Below are 26727 nucleotides of genomic sequence, written 5' to 3'. Positions count from 1 at the left end.
CCGGGCAGGTGATGCAGTCTCGGGAGGGACCACCTTTTTTTTCCCGCCCCGAAACCGAAAAAAAGAAGAAATCCTTGCCGGAAATTGGTGCCCAACCTCTCTTCGGGACAGGGAAACAAATGGATCCGTTTCCTGGTGGAGTTGGTAGCGGGGCTTTTTTTACCGCCGTGGTATAATTTCTTGCCCGTACTTTCGTACTCCGATGGGAGACCCTTTTTTCCAAGCTGATGCGCCACACGACGGATAATGATTTGGGATGGGAGTTGGAGTGGGAGATGTTTTGACCGGCGGTTTTTTTGCAGTTGCTCTTGCGCTACCCGTTGTGGTACCTTTTCAGCGAGTCGTAATGAAATTGATATTAATTATGTTAGGATTACGAAAATTGAAATCACCCAATCCAAATGGGAGCGACTGTTGGAAGGGTGTCCGTAAGAGGAGGATGGACAGGATGACAGGGTAAGATGGTAGTGAAAAGAGATAATTGTCTCAGTTGGTGTCCTTGTTTATGGACAAAAGAGGCAGTTTCTTTGGTGTCCCTTTTTCAAGAGATATGTAACGAAAGAAGGAAGGAAATTCGTGGAAGTGCTATTGTTCGGATTTCTTATAATTTGTACTGTTATTGTACCGTTTTTGTTTGTAACAGTTTGAAATTGCTCAAAAGTTGAGTTTCTCGACTTAAGAACCTTTTTTTTTCGCTTTTAAATTTATGCATAGACGCTTACATGGAAATGACAGCTTTACATTACATGCATTTTGTTGCGAAATAATAGAAAAAAAATTGTTTTTCAATACAAATACATCTATAACTGTCCAGCCTGAATGTATGCAATTTTGATGAAGAATCGCCAATAATCTTTTTGGTTGATGAGACTTGTCTTGGTAAATGTCAACAGCAGTAGAAGCTCATACTACACAATAGAGCGACTTGATTTTGTTCATTAAACTCTGTAAAAAATATTAGCTCGTTAAAAAATGTATCTATACAATTTTCGCCTTGAAGTATGCAATTTTCAAGCAAAATTGTTTGTAGTCTTTTCATTGATGAGATTTATCTTGAATGTTTCAAATAAGTCAGGGAGGATAAATAAACCATCAGCATTAATGCTTGACTTATAGCTGTGCACAAAAATGGACCGCCCCAAAGTATGCAATAACTACTCAACATCACTTAGAGCCTTCGAAGCTATTGAGATTTACCTTGGAAAATCATAAATCGAAAAACTTCAAATTAACCTTTATCATTATAGAAACTTTCCTGAAGGTTAAAATAGAGTCACGTTATTAAATTTTCATTAAAATTCTTTAAAACATTCCTCACAGAATTGAGGATATTTTAAAGAGCGCTTTCAAAATCAAATAAGCGCAAACAGGTGGAAAACTTTGAAACAGTCTCGTGGAAAGTTTACCGGCTTTGCTGTGATCATTAGGAAAAGATATTCCATTTCTATCACTTTCTCACTCTTTCACTTTTTCTCCTCTCCTAAAGTACCTGTTTGAAGTGTTATGTTATATCCGGGATTTAACGCTTCATCACCACCGAAACGATAAAACGCGATACTTCACACAATCTACTTGAACCGAGCGCTCATCGTTTTACGTTTCTATTCCGTGGAGTTTCCATGCTCCACTTCGCCAAGATTGAGTGTTAGGAGTGATTAAACAGCAATAGCCCTGGCTGTCCGTATTATCATGAAAACTCGTGGCTTTCTTAATTTTTTAAGGGTGAAAGCCGCTCAGTAAGTATTTTAGCATCAAAGATGTGAGATTTTCCGGTGGTTAAATTTTCCTTACACTGTTTCACGATCCCATAAACATTCCCAAATACGCGCTGCGCGTAAGCTTAAATCTGTTTAGTGTTACTGATGCCGGAGCTGAAGTAAAATACGCAACCCCGTAAAAACAACCTATAACAGCATTTAATAATCCCCGGTTTTTGGGCTCGTGCGAGGGGTGCGAGCGAAAAACTTCCAAACTGTTCCGGGTGTTTCGATGGAAACGGGGACGTTCCTGGTTCCTGACGGCAGGATTCGTCAGAAGGTGATAATACCGTCGATGGAGGGGATGCTCATGATGATAATGATGATGACACTGGTGATGAGTTGGTAAGCGTAAGCCAACATTTTCAGAGCGCAGTGTATCGGTTACCGTGCGTCACTGTCAACTGTTGAAACACACTGCTAAGGACATCCTTGACTTTCGCGCTTGTCACGACCGGGCATCGTAAAAGGCTTTGCGAGATGAACCAACCCTCCCGGCCAACAGGAAGAATGTGGATGGCTTTCTAATTACTTAAAAAGTTTGGTGAAATTTAATCCTGTCATTGATTATGGTACGGCGGTACCGTTCGTGATGTGGAGTTGTTGGGACTCTTGGTGGTGTTTTTTTTCTTCTTCGGTGGAAGCTTTTTCGCGAGAGCTGGTGGGAAATTTTTCACCGGATTAAAACCGCTCTATTCAGTGGAGCCTAGGGTTGGGTATCATTTTTTGGTATAGCGGGAACATTATAATTACATGCACTGCGCTTGCTGTTATTATCCGGAGTTAGAATGTAGCAAGTTCTCAGATTTCGGTTACGTGGCAGGTTGTTTTGGCTTTTTGGAGAGAAAATTAAGCCCGTATGCACATGTGCACTAGCATGTGAATGAAGCGCGTGGAAAGCATAATGATGTTAGCCGAAAGTGCATCAATCGTGTACGTGACTGAAGCATGGATTCGCTCTGGTGCTCGAATGGGAAAGTTTATAATTTCGTGAAAATTTAATAATAATACAATGTTGCTCTCTAAAAAGAGGATTATTTTGATAGTGTAATCAAAGCATTGGAATCAGAGTTTCGAAATCGTAAATGTTCTAGGAAAACATTTAAAATACGTCTGATAATTATTTCGTGAATATTTGCATACCTTTAGCCGCAATGTTATGTTTACGGGCTGGAAAGTGATTTTTCGCTTTTATTATGTAAATTTATAATTGTTCAAGCACAAAACTATTGCAACGAATATGTACAGAAATCTCTAAAATGATTCTGCTTTCAAGGAACAAAAACGATATTCTTTGCGCCTAAATGTATGCAAAACTGATGCGTTTTATTATTTTTACTCCCATTAGTTGTACTTTTGCAGCATTTTTGGATGAAAAATGTATTTCTTTCACGTAAAACATGATTAAAATTGTTAAAAATCATGTTTTCAAACTCTACCATAAACAAATCTCGTTTAAAAAGTACCACAATTAGTCGTTAGGTCCCAAAGTTTTGCTGCGGAGCAACTCCGTGCTCCGTTCGCCAACCGTTTTCATCCCCGTTTTCACCATTTGCTAATTGTAATGCAAATAGATCCGTTACACAAAATACAGTGTGGCTGGTTCGTGCTGCACGTCCAGCACGACAGTCGTAGTTTCAATCCGTGAAACTATCAGCCCAGGTACGGCTCATTTGCTCCGGGTCCACCGTATTACTTCGTATGAATAAGTTTGTTCCGAATGTTTGTGATTTGCTCCGGTTTGGTTCGATCCTGTGTTCTCGAAACTTGGTCCCGTAAGTTCATTTACGTCCCGAAACGGTACGGATACGCTGTTCGGTTCGGTTCAGGCAGAAGACAAAGTTTGACAGTGCTTTGGTGTTCTTTCAGTGCTTTCTTTTTGTTTCCGAGGAGGACCAACATTTTCTTGTAGTTTTTCTTCACGGGAAAGATTCTTTACTAGCATTCCGTCGCGTTCGTTTGTGTGTGCGAGTGTCGGTATCGATTGTCGTTTTTCCGGGTGATTCAAAGCGACTGGAGGAGGTTTTATGGGAGTGATATCTCTTCTCAATAATACATTTGATTTGCAAAACCTTCCAACTTTGACGTTCCGTCTGGTCGAGAGTGCGCCCGTGCGTGTGTGTGTGTGTGTGGTTTCCACACAAGCGAGCAACACATCCAATTTTCTTTCCCGAAAACCAACAAGTTGCAGGTTTGATGAGGCAAACGAATGGGTAGAAAAGTTTTCCCTCATCCGGGGACGCCCAACTTTTCCCATATTCCCACCCATCAAAAGGCGGTGCAATGTTTGTGGTGTGGCAGTGAAACTGCACCGACTGATATGGACGAACAGAAGCCCAATATATTTTTTCAATTGCTCATAAAATGTCACTGGATAGATGCGGTAAACAACCATTTCTATTCAAATGTGAAACCATACCGAAAAGGTCAAAGAATGCTTTGTGAAACAATGCTAACAATAAGAAAAAAACAGATAAATCGATAACATAACCACAATTGAAGAAATACAATAGCAAACAAAAGAGGGAAAATAATAAAAGGAAAAACTGCATAACATACGGACACAAACACACACCGAAAAAAAAATCCTCGAATGGAAAAATGAGATTTGTGCAAGATAAAAGCCCGGCACAAATGCAACAGGGGAAAAATCGGATGAAAATGAATACCTTCGCGGTGGTAGTGCGATTATTACTTCCTGCTGTTTTCCATCGTGGCCATCGTGGGTAGAGCTGTCGGTTCCGAAAGGCCACCCTTCAACGTACTACACAGACACTTTAGCGATCGTATTGTATTTTCCCTTGCGTTCGTATGCATACACAGCGAGCCCGTTGAACTATTGTGTGTGCTTAAAGTTTCACATTTGTTTCTGTTCTTGTTCACGATGGTTGGCTTTCGGCACGGTCACGAGCTCGGTAATGAATATCGCTTTTTTAACCCGCGGAAACATGCCCGGCCACAGTTGGCAACAAAACACGGCCGCACGATGCCGGCAGCGATACGGAAAGCGTTGTCCTCCCACGATTGGATTGAGTTTCGGTCCGGTGAATAGAGTGCTAAAAACTATACACAAGCTGGAAAGGAAAGGCAAAATAGGCAGAATTTTCTTTTGCTCTATATCTGTGAAAAGGAAAAACTGGATTGTGCATTTGCATCTCACCCGTTTCCGTGTCCGCAACGAAGATTGGTGGAAGGGATTATGTTGCAGCGGTGCAGAGGTTGTAAAAGTATCGTTTTTCATTTTAAACGTTCTCACCCGTTATGGTGCATGGCACAATAAGAGCAGCTGTGGGTAAAACAGTGTAGCCGAAGTTGTATTTTAAAATAGTTTTATGGGGTTTGTCGTGAAAGAGGATTTGTTTCTTATGAAAAGTAAAAAAGAACAATTAATACGCCTAAATGTATGCAATGCGTTGGACAGTAATATTTTTATTTTGTTTTATGTTTTTGTTTGCTGTTTCTTTGCAAGCACATTGCTTTAAAATGTGAGTGAAAACATGGCGTTAAATTTTTTTTTATTAGATTTTTACAAATACGCCTAAAAGTATGCTATCTAGTAGAAAAAAATCTATTTTAAATATTTCTTTATTTCTTTACTGAATTAACTAAATTTCTCTTAAGCTCAACTGGTAGTAAAAAATTTTTTGGTACAAAAGAGTTCAGCTTAAATCCTCCTTTAAATCCTCAATAATTTATTTCTTTTCTTATCCTCAAAAAAATCCTTAATAGCTCTCATTCCCAAAGGCTGTTCTGCATCTGGCGTCGATAGTTTTAGGTCATTTGGGCAGGTTTAGCATACTTACCCCAAAAAGAAGGCTTTCCACAGGCCATACCAACCGGTGTCAAATCTTCCACTGCCACAGCACGCAAAACTTTCGTTTACATTCCGTGTGGCGTACCGCAGAAAATGGTTTCGTCGGCTAGATAGAAAGGCATGTGGAAAAACAATAAGACATGTTGTTACCGTTGTTTGGATGAGTGGAAAAAAGGGGGAAAAAAGCGAAAAACTGTGCTACGAACTGAGTGTTTCCTTCGCTGGTGGGAAAGCCTGATTCACACCCGTTACCTCTGAAATGGGCTCCAATGGCTTTCGATACGGATTTTATGCTTGAGAGTTTCGTTTTTTGGAGGCTTTTTCACTCCATTCCCAAAATGAAGGACCATTCGTCTAGCTTTATGAAAGATGGCCCACAGGTTTCTGGTGTAATATCGTCATAGTTTTACTCCTCTGAAACGAACCCACCGCACCACAGATAGAGCTTCGAAAGCAATTCTGTTGTGTTGTAGTTTTTCCCCAGTTTTGTTTCTGTTGTTTTTCCGACCCGAATTTTTGCATTGCCTGAGGTGGCCCAGGCAGGTTGGATGGCAAGACCAAAACTCCGGGGCCTTCAACCCGTTGGTGGGAAAATATTAAAATAAGTACTCACGATATGGTGATGCGGATCCGATGATGGCGTGGCTTAGGCGATGGGTGGAGTGTTTTCATTCCTCACAGTGCAGCACTGTTTTACATAGTGCTCCATAAACAATTGTAAAATATACGAGTAGGTGAGGCGAAAAAAAAGGACGAAAACTAATGTCGCAACTGCAGAAAATGTGGTACATAGAAAATCCATTCGAAGCTCCTCAAAAAAACAGCTCCATGACTTCTGTTGCGGTTCTAGAGCCATACCGTAGAGGCTAAAGGATTGCGGTTGAGTTGGTACCAATTTTGGTGGTTAAAGAGCAGGTGTTTGAAGCTCCCGATCGGATGGTGCCTTGCAGCAGATGATGTTGAAACGAAGCAACGCTTACACAAAAAAAACCTAGTCATGCCTTAGGATCCCCCAGAGGAACTCTGCAATAAACCGCAAATAAGTTACGAACATGAACGTTTCGATTACTGCAATGGAAATTGCTCGATCTGCTGTTGTTACCGGTGCATCTGCCACCATCCTACTTTGTTGCACTTTGGGATTGCAGAAGTAAAAGATTAGTATGCAATGGAAAATCCTTGTTGCGGTTTTCGTGATTTTTTTTTTTGCGCCAATGGCAACAGCTAGAAGTCAGAAAAGTGGGTGTAAATAGGTACCTGTACCTGTAATTGAAAGAGGATGCTGGATGGTGCTTCTTTTTTTTGCTCAACACAATTGTGACGATAGGCGATAGGAGTGCGAGCGTTGGTTGGTTGTTATTTGAGCAAGGAGCAAGTTTATAATATCCTTGACTTTGGATGGTGCATTGTCAAGTGGTTTAGTAAACGACACCTAACCTTTCGCTCAAGGTGGGTAGTAAGTGTTTTTGAGAGCTGTTCCTGTTCAGCTCATGTAATCATGTTAAACATGACTTTGTTGGAGGAATAATTTAACGTTGAGAAGCTATTTCATTTTAACTTTTGTTATCGAATCATTGGTGTTGGTGAAGTTGGTGAATTATGCTGAACCGAGCATCGACCTTATTAACACTCAGTAAAAAGATTAGTTTTTCAACCAATGGTTCGATTTTATTATCCGATGCCACGAATCCTACAAAGAGTTTTTTAATTCATAAATTATGTGCAAAAATTTCGTTACAAATTACCAGTATTACTAGCAATGCGGCCAGATCGTAACGAAAAACTTACTGCATAAAGGAGGGTATTTCAGGGCAGTGGTTCTCAATCGGTGAAAAGTCAGATTTGGGAACTAGAAAACCCTCCCAGATATGTTTTCAAAATCTTTTTCCTGATTTGATTTGACATAATTAAAACAAATATTATATTTTAAATGGTCTACATCTTTGAGAAAAATAATACCAAAAATTGCGTCTTCCGAAGCGTACTATTTAAGACTGACAGGACTGCCTGGAAGGATGCTCTATCAAAAGAAAATTCTAGTGTAGAACTGTCGGATCAGATCCAAGATAAACGAAAGCTGTTGAAATTTCAGTTATGACCAGAAATTTGTTGAATACGTTATACAGGAGAGATTTCTCTTATATACTCTAAGACGTCTGATGGTCTAAGACGTCTCCAAATGACCCGGGATTTCTGAGCGATCAGCTATGTTTAGTACATACCATACCATGGGACTTCGGTCAAGTTTCATTGCCAAGCAAACAAGAGTACTTTATGTACAGTTTAATTAAAAAATATTACTATGTCGTTTGGATTTAGTTGAGAAACACTGACCCCATTATTGTTTTGCGGCTTTGCTGATGCGAAAAAATAGGGAGCGAAATACGAAGGATATTGATGCGTCGTAAAAAAAAATCCGTAGCATTATTCACCACGTTATCCATTTCGCATAACCCCAACGCTCGTCGGTTATCGACATGCTGTTTGTTTTTGGGACGATTTGTTTTGGGCCAAAACATAAACGCCTACACGCGGCCCTGGTCGGATTGGATGGTGGTGATTCATAAAACGGCAACCTCAGCCCTTCCCTTTCGGCAGACTGTGCTGCATTTGATTTCAATTTAATCAATTTTATTGCAAACAAAACTGGAACCCGACGCTAAACAATGTGCTCGAAGGGATTGGAGCGGGTTGGTAGGCGTAGTGGGAACAGGGAGCGGGCGGGCTTTGAACCCGGAGCTGGAGAATCGGAAATCAATCTATGCAACATGATGCCAAGAATGGTTAATGTTAAACGTTGCCAACAGTGATCTGACCAGCTGTCGCAGTCCGCAGGCACCGGCCAGACAAACATTGGCCAAGACAGAGACGAAGAAGCGCCCAAGAAAACGAACGGTTTAGCCCCGGTGATAAATGAATTAATGTCAAACGTCTATCAGCTATCGAATTGTGGTTTATGAGGAAGCTGGTGGATGTGGTTTAGACTTGGGGTTGCTCGTTCGGAGTTACCCAACGTCTTACCAGCTGAAGGAGTTGTTCTAGGAAGTTTGTTGTAAGGCATCGTTCTTTCAACGGCCCTTTCAGGTCTGGACCATTTTTCTGGTCCTTTATTTTGGTTGGTTTATTCCACTGCACTTGAGGCTGGTCGATCCTTTTCTTGATTCAATCAGCGTGGGGTGTTCTTTGTCGTCTGTGTGACAGCGGTAGGGTGACAGCGATGCAAGCAGTCAATCGATACTTAGACATGGGAGTAGTCGTAGACTCTTTCTTTGGAGCTGATCCCGGAGGAGCTCCATACTTAAAATTGTATACGGATATTTCTTACAAAAAAGATGTCTTGAATGTCTGACTTGCTGAAAGTTGTACAACAATCTTCGATAGACAGTTGACAGATTTTGGAGAGCAAGCTGTCTGCCAAACGTATCCGCTACAAATGGAATATCCTATGACTGAAGCTATTTTTGTTCCTCGCAATGGATATTGGGATATTCAGAGCACCATTATCCCGACTCTGTTTACAGTTTTTTTGTCTTCACGTACTATGCGCTGACTAGTGCGAAAGGGAACTTTGTTTTGCTTTTAGCCGAACACCAAATTGTCGCTCCCGGTGATGGCTTCCTGTCATGTTGATGTTGATGAAATACTTTGCCTAGCATCAGCTTCTTGGTTTACCAGTAACGATTAGCTTCACCAACTCTAAACAGCGACGGTTGCAGCATGGGACGAGCATAACAAAATAACTTTGGGCCAGGATATTGGACAGGACTGCACAAGTGGCCGGATATCCCGGATGACGCAGAAGATAGCCCGGAATCGCCCTGGGAAGTGTTGTTTTTCTCCCAACAAAAATATATCTTTCATATCGTTCGGTGGTGGTATATTGATTGGTTGAGCTGGTAAGTTTGACCGATGCATTATCAATCATTCTCTTACTGAGCTGGGCGGGAAAATGTGGAGAGGACTTTACCACAGTGTGTTGGCCATTTGTTGACGTCATGGAGCAAGATTTCTTTTGGAAAGAACTTGTTCGGTTTTGGTAATGTTTCCTGTTTTATATATCTAGACATTCACGTTAAATAAATATAAATAATGAACATTTTTATTGTTTAAATTTGTGGGAATGAGATAATTTTTTAAAATATAATTCTTGTTAGTACCAGCTTCTCGGATATTCAATTTCTACATACTAGAAGCGCTTTATAAAATAAATCCAATATTCAATAACAATAGCAATTTAATTTGGTGTATAACCTGAGCCTTTATGTCGTTGTGAAATTTTTCACGTTGAAGCTCTCGTACGAATTCCCACCCGATAGAAGCATAGTTGCAGTGTGAAGCGTACAGATCCTTCTCTTGTTGGGAGTGATTTCGGTTCTACCGTAGCTCTCCGTTCGTCACGTTTGATCTGGTTGGAGTGTTGTAAATCAAATTTAATATAAAAAAGCCCCAACCGTACGCTTGCATAACTGTTGCTGCGCTGTTGGGATGTATTCGAACGTATTTTGAAGCGCAGAAAAAGGGGGAATAAGTGCGTACAGCGGCTCGCATATGAATTGGTACCCATAACTCTTTGTTGAGTTTGTTACAAATATTCGATCATAGCTCGAATCACCTTTTACACGATTCAGTGTTTATTTATTTACTCTTTTTCTTAGCAGAATAAGAAAAATCATTCAAATTGTTCTTAAAAAAATTAAGCATTTAATAAAGTAATCCAAATCGGCGATAGAATGCCGATCAGCATGATTTTTTTTACAGAACTGTTTGTGAAAATTATTCCAGACAAGTCCCTGCCGTTTTCGAATATGTTGATAATAAATTTTTGGTGTCCCAATTTAGATGTGAGCCACTGTATTCATTCATAATCATATTTTCTGTTACATTGAATCAAGCGTGTTCAAGTTGCAGCTACGGTTAAAGCATGCTAAACCGGGTTCAAAATGGTTTGAGTAGGTTTCGGAGTGGTTTATTTTACAAATCGAGTTGTGAAGCCTCACATGTCTGTGTATGTGTGTTATGCTTATCAAAAATACAATGCAAAATTTATTTAAAACCATTTGTACCTCTCCCATCTGTGTGAACAGTCGCTTATCGGTTAGGTAAAGCGGAAGCGGAACCATAACGCTGATTGTTTACTCGAATTCCGCAATTTACCGGAAGCCCTTTTTGAGGGTTTATTTTTGTACACCGGTAAGCGAGTGGAAAGAAACTTTGATCCTTTTGTTCGCTCTAGCCACCAACTGCAACAAACTCGCGTTACAAAGCACGTGAGTCTTTCGATATGAAATGGCGGTTTGCGCTATTTTTTACAACACACACACACACTCTGTTTCTAATCGTGCATGATGGTTAGTACATTTAAGTTGGCCAATTTTCGGAACCTCCATTGCTGCAATCGTTAGCTCGTGTGCTCGCAAACATTGGGACTTTCAATCGCTGTTGCCGAATTGGGGCGAACTGCTCAATCAAGGGGAAAATCTACTCCAACTTCTGCATCATTTTCTTTCGCTTTGATGCCCGACGGTCTCTGTGTGTGAGAGCACACATACGAGCTCCATCCATTTAGCAAATTGATAGTGGCAGTGGGTTGCTGTAATGGGTCGTTTAGGTCTGGTTCTGGCAGTTTTTCGTTGACCGGACGAGGTTCCCACTTTCATCTGTCTGAAGTGAAGCTGCTTGCTTTGCCTGTTTGGTCCAGGGGAGTGAGTGTGTTGGTCAATATTCGCCACTAAATGCACGAAGACAGCCAAATCAGCAGACCAATTTTTGCACACTACGCGAGGACGGATGGGTTCCGTATTGTGAGTAATTAAATGACTCAATTATCTCTGTGGGTTGCGGGACGAAACAGATTTCGTGATGACTTCTTCTGCGTGAACCAACAGCAAAGGACCGTTTTTCGGTGCGAGAGAAGCTAGTGTGAAAATTCCTCCGGCAATAAGGGTCCTTCAGCGATGGCAAAATAAAAACGACGCTATCCTGAAGGCCGGAAGGTTGCTGCTTGTGGTTTTGAGTGAGTACCTCTGCGCAGTTTCTACCGTGTGTGTGTGCGAAATCCTTGGAACTGTGTTAAGAATTTGATCCAGCCAGGGATAAACCCAAAAACCGGTGAAGAGAAGAGCCCAGAGGTTACGCGAGGAACACTTGTCCTAATGGGCCATATATTTTCAATTTTGTCCGCCCTGTCCTGATAACAAATGGCCCTATGCTCTCGGTTCTAGACGAGGGCATGAAGTGCTAACGGGTACAGGGAACTGCCAACGTAGTTGTAGTGCACGGTGCAAGAAAAATGGGAAACGAATCTCTCACCCATCTCCCATGCCCAGCAGTGTGGCTATTTTTATCCGACGTCCCATGTGAGCATGTGGTTCGGTCAAGGGGTTCCGTTTCATCGTCGTCATCGTAAATTCTTTCGCCGTGGACATGGTCCGACAAAAATGGTCAGTGGCTGGCAGTGACTTTTAACAGCGAATAACAGCAGCAAGGGAGAGAGAGAGAGAGGAACGGGAATTCTTTTAGCGCAGGGTTTGTCCACTCGTTATCGTGCTTAGGTAGGGTTGACTTTACACAAGGGGCTCTCGCATGTCTTCATTGTCTTCAACTCCCAAGAGGGGTGGACTGGTGGGAGGTCGACGATGCGTGTGAGCTATGGTTTCAGCTTTGTTTTACTGCTACTTCTCGTCTTGTTCTTTCAGCGGTCACCGGTTAGTCGGCGATCCTTCGGCAAGAAATTCCTGAAGAAAGTAGCAAAAGGCCAAGCAGTATCCTTTTGAGCTTCAGTTCTTCTTGTTGATTTCTTACAACGACTGGAAAATCGTGCCCATGCAGCTGGTCATGTCACTGGAGGATATGAGACACTCTATCCAGCTCTGGAGCAAAAAACCCGCTCGAACAAAATGGCCGAGAAAGAATCCTCGTGCCAGTTTAGTGTCGTCTGGAAGTGATTGTGGTTGTTCATTTTTACAACAGCAGAAAAAGCGGCTCATCTTCATTCAGTTCCAACCAGTTCTAACAAGCGACCATGAAATGATGATCTCAGCCAAGGCTCGGCAGTGTCCGACGACTTTCCAGACCAGGCACACACACACATAGAAAGACACGAAGATCTTATCGCGCAATTGTCCTGCTTCTCCGTTATCCGGGACACGTGTCTGTGGTGTGGTTTGTTCACTTCCGGCCTTCCTATTTCGCTTTAACTTCACAGCTTTTCCGGCTTTTCCAAACCATTTAGTGAGCGAGAACTAGGAGGTGGAGGAACAGCAACAAAAAAAAAGAAGGATAAATCGTTTCGCCTACCGAGGAATGGACAGCTCTGGGGAGGAAAACTCTGGTCTTGTGGCCAGTGAGGCCATTGCCCAGCCATTAACGTTATCGTTTTTGCTAAATGTGTGATAACCGGTATTCGATTTATTGTGTCTGGGCAATGTTTACGGCTGGCATGTGTGAGCGTGGTAGGTAGTTTGGTGCCTGCTTTAACTGTGCTGTAACTGTCACTGGAAGCAGTAACGATACAGCGCACGACGATGGCGGGTAATGAAAACAAATTGCACGGGAAATCGGGGTCCACCAATGTTGCTGGTGGTTGTGTTTAAAGCCATTGCTAGACGAGGGTTCGGAAAACTGGGTTTTTACGAGATACGTGGAAAAGTTATAGCACTGGGAAAGACCCCCTAGATTAGTCGGGGACGATTTCAATGGGTTGTGATAGGTTTTAAAATGATTCACTGCCCTTTGCTAGCGGTGAATGAGTAATCTAGAGGCGGTGGCGCTATTTTATGGGCAGTTTTTTTGGAGATTGAAAGAGATAAACTGCTCGCAAAATCAATTACACTTGTTTCTAGCGAGTAAAGCCCTTTTGTGGATCGATATAAATATATATATATATCGTTATAAATTTATATTTTTTTTATTTCATGCGGTGTTGACAATACGGCGTCATGCCGTAATACTGGAATTATAAATAAATAAATAAATTTCCTAGGGACAACGTGGTCGAAATGTTTATATTTGTGTGTTAAAATAAGTAAAAAAAACTTGAATTTCCTGTAAGTTGCATCTTTAGTATCAGCATAAAATTATTTCGTGTATGGTTTTAATCTTAGAAACAAGAGGGAATCAAAAATTTTAATACTAATTGCATAACAGCAGGCGCTGGTTTCTTTGCATTACTTCTGAAGACAAGCTCATTGATTTGGAGTTTTGTGAATATTTTTAGATAATATATTAAGGGTTTCTTATTCTTCTTTCATGGATTAACAATCTATTAGGTAAGGCCTGCCTTTTATGGATAACAAGACTTTACTATTGTTCTAAGCAGCAAGCATTTTTGAGGTAACCCAAATGGATTACGTCGGAATTATTTTCTTAAATTCGGTTGACTAATTAGGAACTATTCGATTTCCAGGAGTTCTGTAAAGCAATTGTAATTAACACTAATTAATTAACCATCGTGTAAGACGTCCGACAAGATTTCGTAGATAATCAAAGTTCGATGTAACCTTCCGAAGAGAAAAGGTTAGAAGTGACGTTATGAATCAGCTGAACATTATCTCTTTGATGGCCGGAAATCATCTCCTCATCTCGCAAACACTAAGGCCGGCCCTTGTACCAAGTGAAAAGGGCCCTTTTCAAAATAATTTTCCATACTCAAGCTGTGACTCACTCACAAGCATCAACCAACACTCGAATATCTCCTCATCTTCAACCAAGCGAAATCCACCTCAATCTTCACGACGCCTCAAGAAGAGGTAGCTTTTCACGCTTGAAAAACCGGCACCTTTTGCTCAATGGATGCCCGCTCAAGGAGATCAGCTGCTCAGCATCTCCGGTCACACTGGGAGCCTCCATCGACCTTTTTCCCATGTCGTCTCATTTCATAATTAAATTGATCTGGTCGAAAACGCTCCCTACTTTTCCCCGATGACCGCAGCGCACGTACACAAGGATGCTTCAAAGCATTTTCTACCCTTGGCAAAAAGAAAGGAGAGAGAGAGAGAGAGAGAGAGAGAGAGAAGTTTTACTGCTAGATGCAAGAAATAGAATGCCTCGTGCGGTACTAATGCGATCTTCACCGATCTTCTCTACCATCGTGGCATGATATAGCGATGGTATGTTTGAAGTCCTGCAAATCTTGTAATTAACTCTGACACCGGGGTTTTTCGCATCCGAGTTTTTCCTCGAGTGTTTGAAGGATTTTACTCAACCCCCCCTGGCCCCAAACGTCACCGTCACAGGAATGTTCCTATTTCTCAGCGAGTGGCATCCAAAGATTGACATAGTGGAACGGGAAATTCTCGCCCTCTTTCCCTTTTATTTGACGGTACTATTTTTCCGGTAAAGAACGCAAGCGAGTGAAGCTTTATTTTCCCCAGTTACCTCTTGCTGTTTTTCCGTCAATTTCGCTTGATTAATTTTACATCTTGCCAGCGCACAGTCGAGAGTTTAATCTCTGCTATTGAAGAATCTTCGTTCGGTTACGGAGTCCTGTGGAGCATCGGGAGCGATGTGCAAGCGGAAGCCGTCCATCCTATTCAAACCGGTAGGGTTGGTTGCACTTTTTCCTCCGTTTCGCGAAGTGTGGCTCAAAAGAAAACCAACCCAACGCTGGAAGGAGGATTTTTCCATGCTTTCTTTCACGTCCGCTTCTTCAACCACATCGCGTGAGCTTCCTACAAACACCGTCACTCGTTCGACAGAGACTTTGTGGAAGTTGTTTTTCATCTTTACGATCGGTTTTCTTCGACTTTCCTTTTTTTCTTCGGATTCGTCTTGGAAAGGAAGCTTGGAGGCGGATTGTTCGTGAGAAGGCAGAGAAAAACTGCAGGAAATAGTTGCACACGGAATTGAAGAATCCTTACAAATGCGTCTCGAAAGTGAAAAGCTGGCAGCGGACCAGCGGAAAGTGTGGTTTGGAATTTTTTAGTTGTGATTGGTGTGCTTTAGATGAAGTCCTTGTTGAACGCTCGAGAGGGAAGTCGACGGAAAACAGGAAGTTCGTGTTCTGTGTGGTTTGGGTTTAACTGTAAGAAACGGCGTCCTGCTGGATGTCGGCTTGTCTGTGAATGAAGCAGACGAGTCTGATGAGATACTTAAGCTGGTCTGGGTAAATTAAAGAAAGCTAAACGAAACCAATGAAAGAGTAGAATGCACCCATCCCGAGGGAGAATACGGTGCCCAGCAATGAGATTTAATCCATTCCATTATGGCAAGCTCGCACCGTTATGGATACTACGGTCGAGGTATTGGAGGTGTTTCTTATCCGGTATTTCGTGTCGGGGTTTTCCTCCTTTTTTTCGAGCTTACCAATGCAAGTGCATCTGACTGGGAACACAAATTGGTGCTGCACATGCAACGTTCGAGATAGGAGTCACACTCATCCTCCTATCTTGTAGCTTAAGTCTGTCGCTGGTAGCGTGCAGCAAGGTTAAAGGGCTAGACCAGGTTGCTCAATTGGTAGTTTTGCTTGAAGAAGGTGAACCGGAATGCTGGCGAATGCACGGTTTAGTGGCATCTGACGTTTCCAAAAAAAAAAAAAGCAACGCTAACTGACACTCGGATTTCTTTGGTAAGGTTATTAAGCGACGAACCCTTCGTATCAGGTGGGAAAAGGATGCAAGATAGTTGTGCTTTTTCCCCCTCTATACTAGCACACTCATTGCATCTGAAAGCAGTAGCAGTGTGAGAACGAATTAGCGTTGGATTTTTCCTTTCCACGAGTGCTCCATTTTTCTGGTGCTTATTATCCTTTGCGTCCGCGTGTGCCATGCGATGTGCGGCATTTCGTAAGGTACTGGAGCAAAAAAAAAGGATAATACGCGCCCGGTGTGTTTGTGCAGTGTGCATACAAACGGTACCGTAAATAGGATCAATTTATGAAAACTGTTTGCTCATTTGCTCCCTTTTAATTATTACAACATTGGCGTTGAACGAGCAGCGAGCGAAAATGACAGTCCTTTTTTTCTGGCTACTCAACAAGCAAATTAAAGGAGGAAAAATTGCATAGCAAGAGAAAGGTTTTTTTTTCTCAGGTGCTAGAGGTAGTTTTAAGGGGATTTCCTTTTTTTTTGGAGCTAGATTAGCTTCCGCTTTCGAAATGGTTGGTTGCGAACGGTGGAGTTTTCTAATCAGTGTTAATTGCAGAACCGATTTAAGCGTGCCGGATCGTGTGCAGTTTCGAAATAGAGGGTACATTTTGAGTCGGGTAAGCGTTACAATAGCATGACTTTGTAATAGCTTTTATAAAACTGTAATTATACCCATAAACTACTTTAAAGTTAAGTTAAACGTTTTTTTTAAACTGAAGTGAAGCATATCAATTTGAAATATTGTAGAAATATGAAGAAACGCCTAAAAGTATGCAATCTGTAACACACAATATCGAGTGCGAATAAATGAACGACTTTTTCAGCGCTGTCACCGTGATCAATGCCTTATAGAATGTAAATAATTGTTAAATTTATTCACTTTAAGCTCATAAAACTGATCGTTAGAGAAACTGAAAATAGATTGCAATTAAAGCTTATTAAAAACTGGAATTTTGCAATGCTTTGAAAACCCGTACACACATCGTACAGAATACAAGTACTTAAAATCTTCCATGGAAATAATGAACCGTTGATTTATATTTCTTTCTTCCACCCGTAATTGATAGAAATTGATGATCTTCCGTAACACTGCACTAACGATTTTTCCTATCTCTTTTATGCTTTTTCCAGAATGCACTTACCGACGAGGCCGAAAAAAAAAATTATTTCTACCAATCAACCCAGGTGTACGGTAAATAAATCCACGTATCAGCGACGGATTTCGGTATAAATTTGTGCCCCCCACCGACGGTCGATAGTATCGCACAAGTCATAAGCAAAACCGAACGTTTGATAACCAAAAAGTGAAGTGCACACAGGAAGATAAAACAAACTCTACACACGCGCATAGAATTTTTCATCGAGTGAATAGGGTGGATTGCTTTACAGCAGATTTGCAGCGAGTCTGCAATTTTTGTGTGACCTCGCGATCTAAAGTGTCGGTGAAAAAAAAAAAACAGGAGAAAACTCCAGGAATGTGTGTGGTTTAGAGGCGCGCAATCGAAGGTGGTGGTAGTGGTGCAAACAAGTATAAATCTTTAAAAAAGCCACCAGAGCACACCGAGGAACGAATAAATTACTCCGGGTGGGGCCGGCAACCAGGTTGTGTAGTTGTTGCGGTTGTGAGCTCTCTCGGGGAGGGCTTTTTCCTTTTTTTTGCTTCTACCCGTTCCGTCGGTTCGCATGATAGAGAGCAATAAATTAATAGGAGATAAAAACGAGTGTATCCTGCAGTAGAAGAGTACTCAGTGAGAAGCGGACAGTGGAAAAAACACAACGAAGTATAAAAATAGGATCACAATGTGGCGGCAGTGAGGGTCTGTTTCGCGTGAAACAGATTTTCGCGAGCATCGGTCAGCCGATGAGTAGTAGTGCATGCTCGAGTGCTAGGGCAAACGAGTGAAGGACACACAAAGAAACGCAAACACAAATAATCACAGCACAAAACAGTTGATCCACTCTTTCGCGCGGTCCTTGCGGAGTTTTACACGCGGTGAGCGAAAAATAAATTTAAACAAGATCGCAAAACCCTGCCGACCTGGTCCTGGCAATTCTTGAACAAAAGGCCCATGGTAGAAGTGGCCCACTGGGTGGGAAATTGTTGGAGGTCTGAATAAAATGTATTGCTATAGAAAGGGCTAGTAAAAATGGATCTCCTGCTGCAGGACTAAAGTGGTACTGGTGAGAGAAGCGAGAAAAAAAATCACGACAGACGGATTTGAAACTACGGACTACCAGTCAATAGGTGGATCGGTTAAACTGTGTGTGTGTGTGTGGGGTGAACTCTGGGGCACACTTGGTTCGCGGTCGGATTGGATATTGCACCCCAGTGTGTGTGTGTGTGCCTTTCGCTTCGAATCCGCCTTCCGTATTGAACGCGACACAAACGAGAAACTCCTGAAGCCAGAGCCTGTCCGGAATTGTGAAATTGAAAGCGAAAACCAGGGACTGGGACAGAAATAAAAAGACATCCTCCACAAAAGGCCGGTGGAGAAACAATAGTGCCCTTACGGTGGGGCACACACGATCGTCGCGCGCGCACAACGAACGCCACCGCTTGTCCGGACATGCAGGAAGTGGAATATTTTAACGACACAACCACCAGCAACACGGAGCGGATGGATCGTAAGCATCCTCGCAAGTGCAGTTACGACCTGCTGGACGGTTCGGACGTACTGCCACCAGCAAGGCAAACTCCACCGTCGCACCGGCGGACCACCGGCGGTGGTACGGCGTATAACAAATGCGATGAAAATGTAAATTACACCGCGGATCCGCTGCTGCTCACTTCGTCCGACGAGGATAGCAGCGGGTCGCCGACGGGCGAGATGAATAATTGCATCAAGTTCATGGAGAAACCGGCACTGGTAAGTGATTTTATTGGGTGGATATACCGTGCGGAAACAGATGGACTTTGGTTGGAAAATGAAATGGCTCCGTCTGGATGTGTGTGTGTGTGTGTGAGGTTAGGATTATTGTACCTTAAGATCGTGCGTTTCTTGTGGTGCTAACTGAGCGAAAGATAAATTCATTTCTGGCCCGGATTGGTCACTGTCAGATTCGGGACCCTCGGTTCGGGTTTGTACTGGCACAAGTATGGCGCAAGGTTCACGTTATGGGACGTAACATGTGGCTTTTTGATGTCGTTACATTTGTAGATCATGGTTGACATATTATTTATTGCCCAATGATTGTGTCGTCAGATATTGGTGGCATCAATATTGCGATGTTCACACGTTGAATTCAATGTTGTTATATCCTTTTTATTGGGCATTAAAATTGAATTATGATTGAAACGGTTAAGTATCAAACTGTTTAAAAAGCGCCTAAATGTATGCAATCTGTGAGATAAGCTTTCCTTCAAAAAGTTGAACTTGTTCTGGTTGGGTCAGGCTTCGATTGCAAATTAGGAATTGGTACAGTTGGGCAAATACTCATTTTTCCTGTTATTAGAAACACCTTAATTTATGCAATTTGTAATACATTTTGTCTTTCATAAACTGGAGTCATCCTGGTTGGATTTTATATCGTTTTTTAAAGTATAAATTGATTAAATCACTTTTCTCAAATGTTGTGCCAATTCTCATCCATTCGGCCATCAAAAACGCCTAAATGTATGCAATAGGCGTACCAACTTTATCCCTCGCTAGGTCGTAAAGTTTAAATGTTCCCCTTATAAAGGGCTTATACTCCAAATTTATCTTGATCATTATGATAGGAATTATATCCCTTAGGGTCAAAGGCAAAACCTGCTTCACGAATAGGCCAAAATGTTAGGCAACACTGTACCGTCGATTAATTTTAAAATACCGGTCTCATTTTTCAATTACGTCTCCACGAATCTAGCTCGTACTACGATTGGCGGACAAATTACTGCGTCCTGCTTCCGAAAGGGACATGTTCCATAATTTCAAATCTCCGTTCACAGTCCACACAAGCACGCCTGTCATTAATCCCACTCTCAATCAACATCTGTAATCGTCGGACAGTCGGTCGGCCGGTCACAGACCGGTATCAAGCGTATTTCACCGGGAGACAAATGATTGTAATTGATATTGTTTCTCAAACCTGACACACTCGCGACACACATGTGATCGGATGGACGGGACCTGCCAGACTCGAAAGCAAACAACCAACCAGACCATAACCCCTGAGGCGATAGGAGAGGACGCATTACGCCGATGCGTGCGTACCGGGAGGGTTTGAGATAAAAACACACAGTACGACGCGCGATAAACCATTTCCAAAATCGCGATATCGCGCACTTTAGGAATCTCGCTGTGCCCAAAGTTCTAATACCAGCTTGTAACATCTCTCTCTCTCTCTCTCTCTCTCTCTCTCTCTCTCTCTTCTCCATCTATCTCCACACGCAGATCAAACGGTTTGCCCTCGGGTTTCTGCGCAGCACCGAGGAAAGTTTGCCGCTGATGTGCCATAAATCATCGCCCACCTCGCCGCAGAAGAAGCTTAACGACATCCTGTCCGAGGACATCTACACGCTGGACCAGATCGTGTCGAGCAAGTTCGGCGACTCGTGCAAGCAATCGTTCGCCGGCTCGACCCGTTTGCTGCCGGGCGGTAATGGCGCGACGACGGCGACCATCGCCTCGACGACAACCGTGGCCGACGGGGTGGAGTACGAGTTTAAGCGGAACCTGATCCGACAGACAAACAGTGCCAGCTCGAGCCCGAAACGCTTCCCAACGCTAACGCCACCCAAGCATGCGGACAGTCTGAACAGCGTTAGCCTCGGTGAGGACAGCGAAGAACTGAACCGGGCGTCCTGGTTTCAGGCCGGATTGCCGCGCGAACTGTCGCTCGAGGTACTGACGCAGCAGAGTCCGGGTGCGTTCTTGGTGCGGCGAAGCACCACCAAGCACGGATGCTTCGCGCTATCGTTACGCGTTCCACCGGGGCCAGGTCCGAAGGTGGTGCACTATTTAATTATGAAAACCGAGCGTGGATATAAAATTAAGGTAATTTATTGCTCGCGGGACTTGGCGGTACGGATGTGTGTACGCGTGTGTTGGTTGTACGTATGTAGAAATTTTGTATCATCATGATCGTGGGCACCTGTTTCCTGTTTCCAAGGGGGGGGTAGAATTTTCCCAACCGGAAGCTCAATTTTGGTCGTGGATAATGTTAGATCGCTGCTCACATATACAGTGAGAGAGAGAGAGAGAGAGCGAGAGTGAGATGGGATAAAGTGGAATTTAAACTACAAGCCACCGGTCGTCCTAAATGATTGACAAAAAGTTCGAAAGTGGTCCTTAATTGGTCGGGCACAGGCAATATTTAAAATGGCGACCCATTATAGTTCCCGCTACGTGAGGAATTCCGCTTGTAATGCGGTGAGGTGAAGTTAGTCACTCAATTTAATGCAATTTCTGAAGCACCGTCAGCCGCTCTAATCGCAGTTAAACGAACCGGAAGAAAACACTCTCCAGAGTCAACATTAGCTGATGTGAGCGTATTTTATGGTAAAATAAATCCATTCCACAATAATGTGTCAGGATCGCAGCGCGCTGCACTAAACGATTCCGGTGCGACATTATATTCAATTTGTAACCAATAATGTAGCTGCGAGTGTGTATGGACCGATAGATGGACGGCATTTTGCAGCTTATTTACATGCTAATCATACGCTATTGAACTGGGAACACCGTTCGGGACGTGTCCTGAAAGCTGACACCACAGCTGAAAAGGGTTAGTGATGTGAAAAACATGTTTATCATCCATTTTAGGTTTTTTTTCCGGGGGTCCGATTTTTCCCACCCAGCTAGACATTGCAGCTGAGGAATACAGGGATACTGGGTGCATAAATGGCTATAAATTTTCAATGAATATGTGTGCATTCGCCCCCGTTCCATAAATCATGCATTTAAAGCCATAGTCTGTGTTTGGGGCGCTAGCTAAAAGGGGATCGCATTGGCGAAGAGCTGATTCCCAAGCCGGCTTATGTGGTGCAAATTAATATGCTTTTTTTTTGTTAGAAACGGGTACTCATTTGGCACGCTTTAATGCAATGAGACACTGCTGGTTGAATAATGTATGTGGGAACAGGCAATGGTTCTAGCTAATGATGTCGATACATATTGTTATTGAATTTGAAATTGGAAAAAATATTAAAGCGATTGGTTTTAAGCATTTGGTAAGTTGGATTTTGAGCTGCAATAATGGTGTTTAGATCCTTATAATTGAAGTTTCGAATCAGTCAAGAGAAAGAGGACATTTCAAATCTGCTGTAGAATTTTGCAATCATATAGAGGAATCATGCAGATAGGGGATATTTACAACGCGGCAATTGATCTTGGCAATCAACCGTGAAATTTCACATTCGAATGGGTTTAACGCGTCAGAAATGTTATTTGAATAACGACTCCCTTATCCATAGCTCGCGGTCCGATGGCCTAAGCGCTAATGGCTCCATCAAACGGCAATAGAAGCGATCAATTCCCATCCAGGCTAGTGGTGTAAGATTCGGGATTCAGAAGATTAGAAGATTCAATCACTAGAAACATTCGAATTAGAAATGATGGATTCGAATTCGATTCGGAATCCATAGGGATAGGGATTCGGATTCGATAAAGATCCGAATGCGATCTGAATCCGATTGGGAATCATTGGGATCGAATTGGAATTCCATTGAAGTTCGATAGGAATTGGATTGGGATTCATATGTGTTTCGTTTGGGATTCGATTGGGATTCGATTAGAATTTCATTGAAATTGCATTGGGATTTGATTGGGAATCCTTTGGCATTTGATTGGAATACGATTACGATTCGATTCTCCCTTCACTACCACTTCATTAATCTGGGCCGTCTCCCCTTTCAGCTCCAAAAGTCAAGGAAGGCAACAAATGGCTGACCAAGACCTTCCAAGGTTGTAGTGTCAAAGAATAAATAGAAGAAAATCCACTGTTATTTGCAAAGTCATCTTAACTATTTGAACTGTAAGAAGCCATTATTAGATTACAAAATTCTACAGATGGCTGAAAAAAATCCATTATTTGTTTGAAAAACTCTCCTGAGTGCTCGGAAAATTCCATTATATGGCTGGAAACTCTGTTATTTTTCCAACTTAGTCAACAGCGAATAAGAGCTACTATAAAATCAAATTTTAGTTTTAGTACATTGCTAAAATTATTAAAATGTTGATAAGTGATAAGTAGATTTTATATTTTTATTTTTTAGCATATATTCTCATCGGTGAAAATTCGATTTTGGTTTCATTGCTATCTCTTGCCACATTTAAAGGAATACGTGCACCTTATATTTTTCTTAACATTCCATAAGTACTACCTCTTTGCTATAAAACATCCCCCGGGGGAGCTCTCCAAAACCGTGTTGAATTTCACATCCTAGTCTTGGCGAGGTTTTATCCAAATACCACACATATCGTAAAACCACGCACGCCACACTCCTTAAAATGCCAACGCACCCACCGTGACACCATGCCACTCTGCTCTTTGGGCGAAGTAAAACTCAATATTACCCGTCACCAACAACATCTTTCTCCCCCATCTTCATTCATTCCAGGGCTTCACGAAGGAATTTTCCTCACTGCGCGCACTGATAACGCACCACTCGGTAATGCCGGAGATGCTTCCGGTTCCGCTGTCACTGCCACGACCGCAAAACATCCCGACCAAGTGCAAACACACGGACGACTACGATACCTACAGTGCGCTGAACGAGTTCGCCAAGCTGTTCTCCGACCTAGACATCTGCTCGTAGTAATGCTCGGTCCCACCCGTCTGCGTCCGAGGTGTGTTTTCGGTGCAACATTTTGATAACATTGGCGTTATTCCCTGGGGAAACGGAGGATAACCACCCGCGGTTGCCTGCCGGTGACACCAGATGGAAGGCAGTTAGCTGCTGCGGCTGTGCAAAAGTCAGCTTTCTGATGAGTTTGTAAATAGCGTGTCAAATAGCAGCGTGTAAATAGTGCCTGCGTGGAGGAGAGTTTGGGTGTGTGTGTGTGGGAGATGCCTGCAGGAAAGTTTTCGGTGCGGAAGTTCCCAACATGTGTTTGCCGGTAAGGCTTTACGCCCGCCCTACGTACCCTAAACCGGCAATAGAAATAACAATCAAAATGTAGTGACGCGTCAAGACCAGTACCCAGGTACTTGATACGAGGCACGGTAAAGAGTGATCCTTCTTCGGGTGGCAGTAGTCCTGTTTTTGATATTGTGATACAGACAACCGAACGTTACCACCCATTGTCTTGGCACGCCATCTGGACAAGGTGGGCGCAGAGCAGGCAGCGCGTCGCGACAGGAAGCGTAACAATCGTTAGATTGAGCATTGATTTAAGAATTGAACGTCCGTTTCAAGGGCGGACGGTGAGTACTGGAACATGTGCCCTAGCATTATACTGCGTACGCGTACCCTAAGATATACAAACTAGGCTGGATAAGTATATGTATGTGTTCGTACATTGGCGTATTGACGGAAATAAATGACTTGTAAAGTTAAGCATAGCGAAAGAACCAAGTCGAGAGAGGATTTGTACTGCGAAACCACAATCCGAAAACCTGAAGCCGTCTTCCCCGCGTAACAGGGTAAGTGAAACTGAAACCCGCGTGAAGTGAAAGCTCCCCAGTACGCCGCTTGTCTAAATGGATTTAAATCGGGTTTTTGTTTGTCTGTCACAGAGGAGAGTTTGCCCGTGAGGTCACATTCAATTTGCGTTCTTAGTTTCACTTTATCACATTATCATCCATTCAATCTGCGTCCGTGAGTTTCATTTCCGTGGGAGATCTTTACATCTCTTCCTTGTGGTGGGAGGACTTCGCGAGCGAAAGGACAACAGCGGTCGTTACAAAATAACATTTACATCAACATCATGTCCTTCTATCTTCCGTAGCCGGCCAAGCGCAGCATAAGCACAGTATCCTATTCTTCATCGCCGCGCTCTTTATTGTCGCGCTTGAAGTTAACGAGTTTTTGATTACATTCTGCAAGTACCGGAACTCGTCAGCATGACGTCTGGATCTTTCGGCCACAGCGAACTGCAGACTCCAAATTTTCATCTGTCTGTCCAGTTTTCCCACATTTGTCTACATTGCGTGGAACTTTCTCGCGTTTTGGCGAAATGTCAGATTAACACTCACGATGTACCCCCGCCCCGAGCGAAGGAACTCGGCGCTAATAATGTCTCTGCTAAGTGCTTGATTAAAAACGGATCTCATCTCGGTTGTCCGGATGTCGTCGTCGACGGATGCTCTTGATGGAAGCCGACGAGAATAGAATGTCCCCCAAACCGGACCGGCCTCCGCGAGAACTTCTTTATCTCATCGGAACGGTTTTTGTGTCTTGTCGCTTTTCGGACCAAGAGACCTGCCCTCGTCGATGATAATAATGATGGAAACGTGACGTTGATCCAAACAAGCTTTCTGTTACCGGACGTCCCGAAACAAGTGCAGCAGTGTTTATTTTTTTCTGTTCCCTTTTGCACGACCGCTGGGAACGAGTTGTGGCTAAATTGTCCAAAGCAGTTGGTAAATAATGTTAAATTGTCATCGACGGCGAGACTGGACGGGAAGAAGTGGGTTTGGTGAGATGGGCAAGCAATGTTCCCTGCAAGGATCCTACTCAACGTCAGACCGGCGAGAGTTAAGTACCCGAACCCGGACCCGAACCCGAAGCTTTCGTCGAATGGAACTTCTGATGACATTATTTCGTTCGAGTGTATCTACTTACGGCCAACAACTTCAAGAATTCGTACGCAGAGGAGAGTAAAGCAAAAAAAGCGAACTCCAGTGAAGCCATTTTGTTTGTCCGTTCTCTGCTATTCAAACCCAGAGATCCGGTGTTCTGCTCGTGTCCCGGTTTTTATTATCCCATTATCTCGAGAACACTGCCGACGGCAGACACTGTCCTTGCAGAACAACGGTTACACGCGCAACGGTCCTGCGAGTTGCCTTTTCGCAGCGTGTGGCCACTTGAGAAATAATTGTAAAATAACATTTGCACTTACTTGCTTTGGCCGGTGTGTACCGTTGACTTCTTGGCAGTGAAGGTAAAGGTGGTGGCAATCAACCTTCCAGGAAGTGGAGCCAGATGTAACCTTATCGACGGTGATGGTGAAGTTGGTTTGGGATAGCGAAGCGATCTGGTGAGAGAGAGAGAGAGTTGGAGCATTAGAGAAAAGGGTTTAGTAGTGGCAAGTGTGGAATGTTTTAAGGCGATGGGTGCCTCTAAGTGTGTCACGGTGCTAGAATTTATTGTGTTAGTATGGTCGAGAGGTAATACCGGGTGTTTCAAGATGATGATGGAACGATGAGCGTGACTTTTGGAGGCAAGAGTATCAAGGGCTTGAAGTACATTTTTATGCAAGCGCAGCACTCTTTCGCGGGTAAGTTCATTTTAATAACATTGTGTGGAAACGTTTTTGGACATGGATTTTTTGTGACTGATGGTCCGGTGACCAAGGTGATAGCAACGCTGGTCTTTACACCACAGGACCGAGGGTCAAATCTTGATCTGGACCTTGGAATCAAATCACTGACTGGACCGAATACGATCATCGGTAGGAAAGACTGACAGTCTAATTCTATTAAGCAATTA

General features: G+C 43.0%; 1 protein-coding gene across 3 annotated transcripts in view; it reads left to right on the top strand.

Moving 5' to 3' along the window:
* Window positions 1–24647, top strand: part of LOC118514612 — a 52147-nt gene extending 27500 nt beyond the window's left edge. For 2 of the 3 annotated variants that reach the window (XM_036061608.1, XM_036061609.1), the window contains 3 exons: window positions 17286–19021; window positions 20528–21130; window positions 23695–24647. In XM_036061608.1, coding sequence (XP_035917501.1) covers window positions 18722–19021; window positions 20528–21130; window positions 23695–23892 — 1101 coding nt within the window. In that variant the 5' untranslated portion in view covers window positions 17286–18721 and the 3' untranslated portion in view covers window positions 23893–24647. Of the gene's footprint in view, window positions 1–16592; window positions 16772–17285; window positions 19022–20527; window positions 21131–23694 lie in introns of those variants that run through there. The other variant, XM_036061610.1, reaches the window with a different exon arrangement.
* The last annotated feature ends 2080 nt before the right edge of the window (window positions 24648–26727 follow it).

Source organism: Anopheles stephensi, chromosome 3 (genome assembly GCF_013141755.1).
Source record: "Anopheles stephensi strain Indian chromosome 3, UCI_ANSTEP_V1.0, whole genome shotgun sequence".
In the NCBI taxonomy this organism is placed as follows: Eukaryota; Metazoa; Arthropoda; class Insecta; order Diptera; family Culicidae; genus Anopheles; species Anopheles stephensi.
This window is presented reverse-complemented; position numbering and strand designations above follow the sequence as displayed.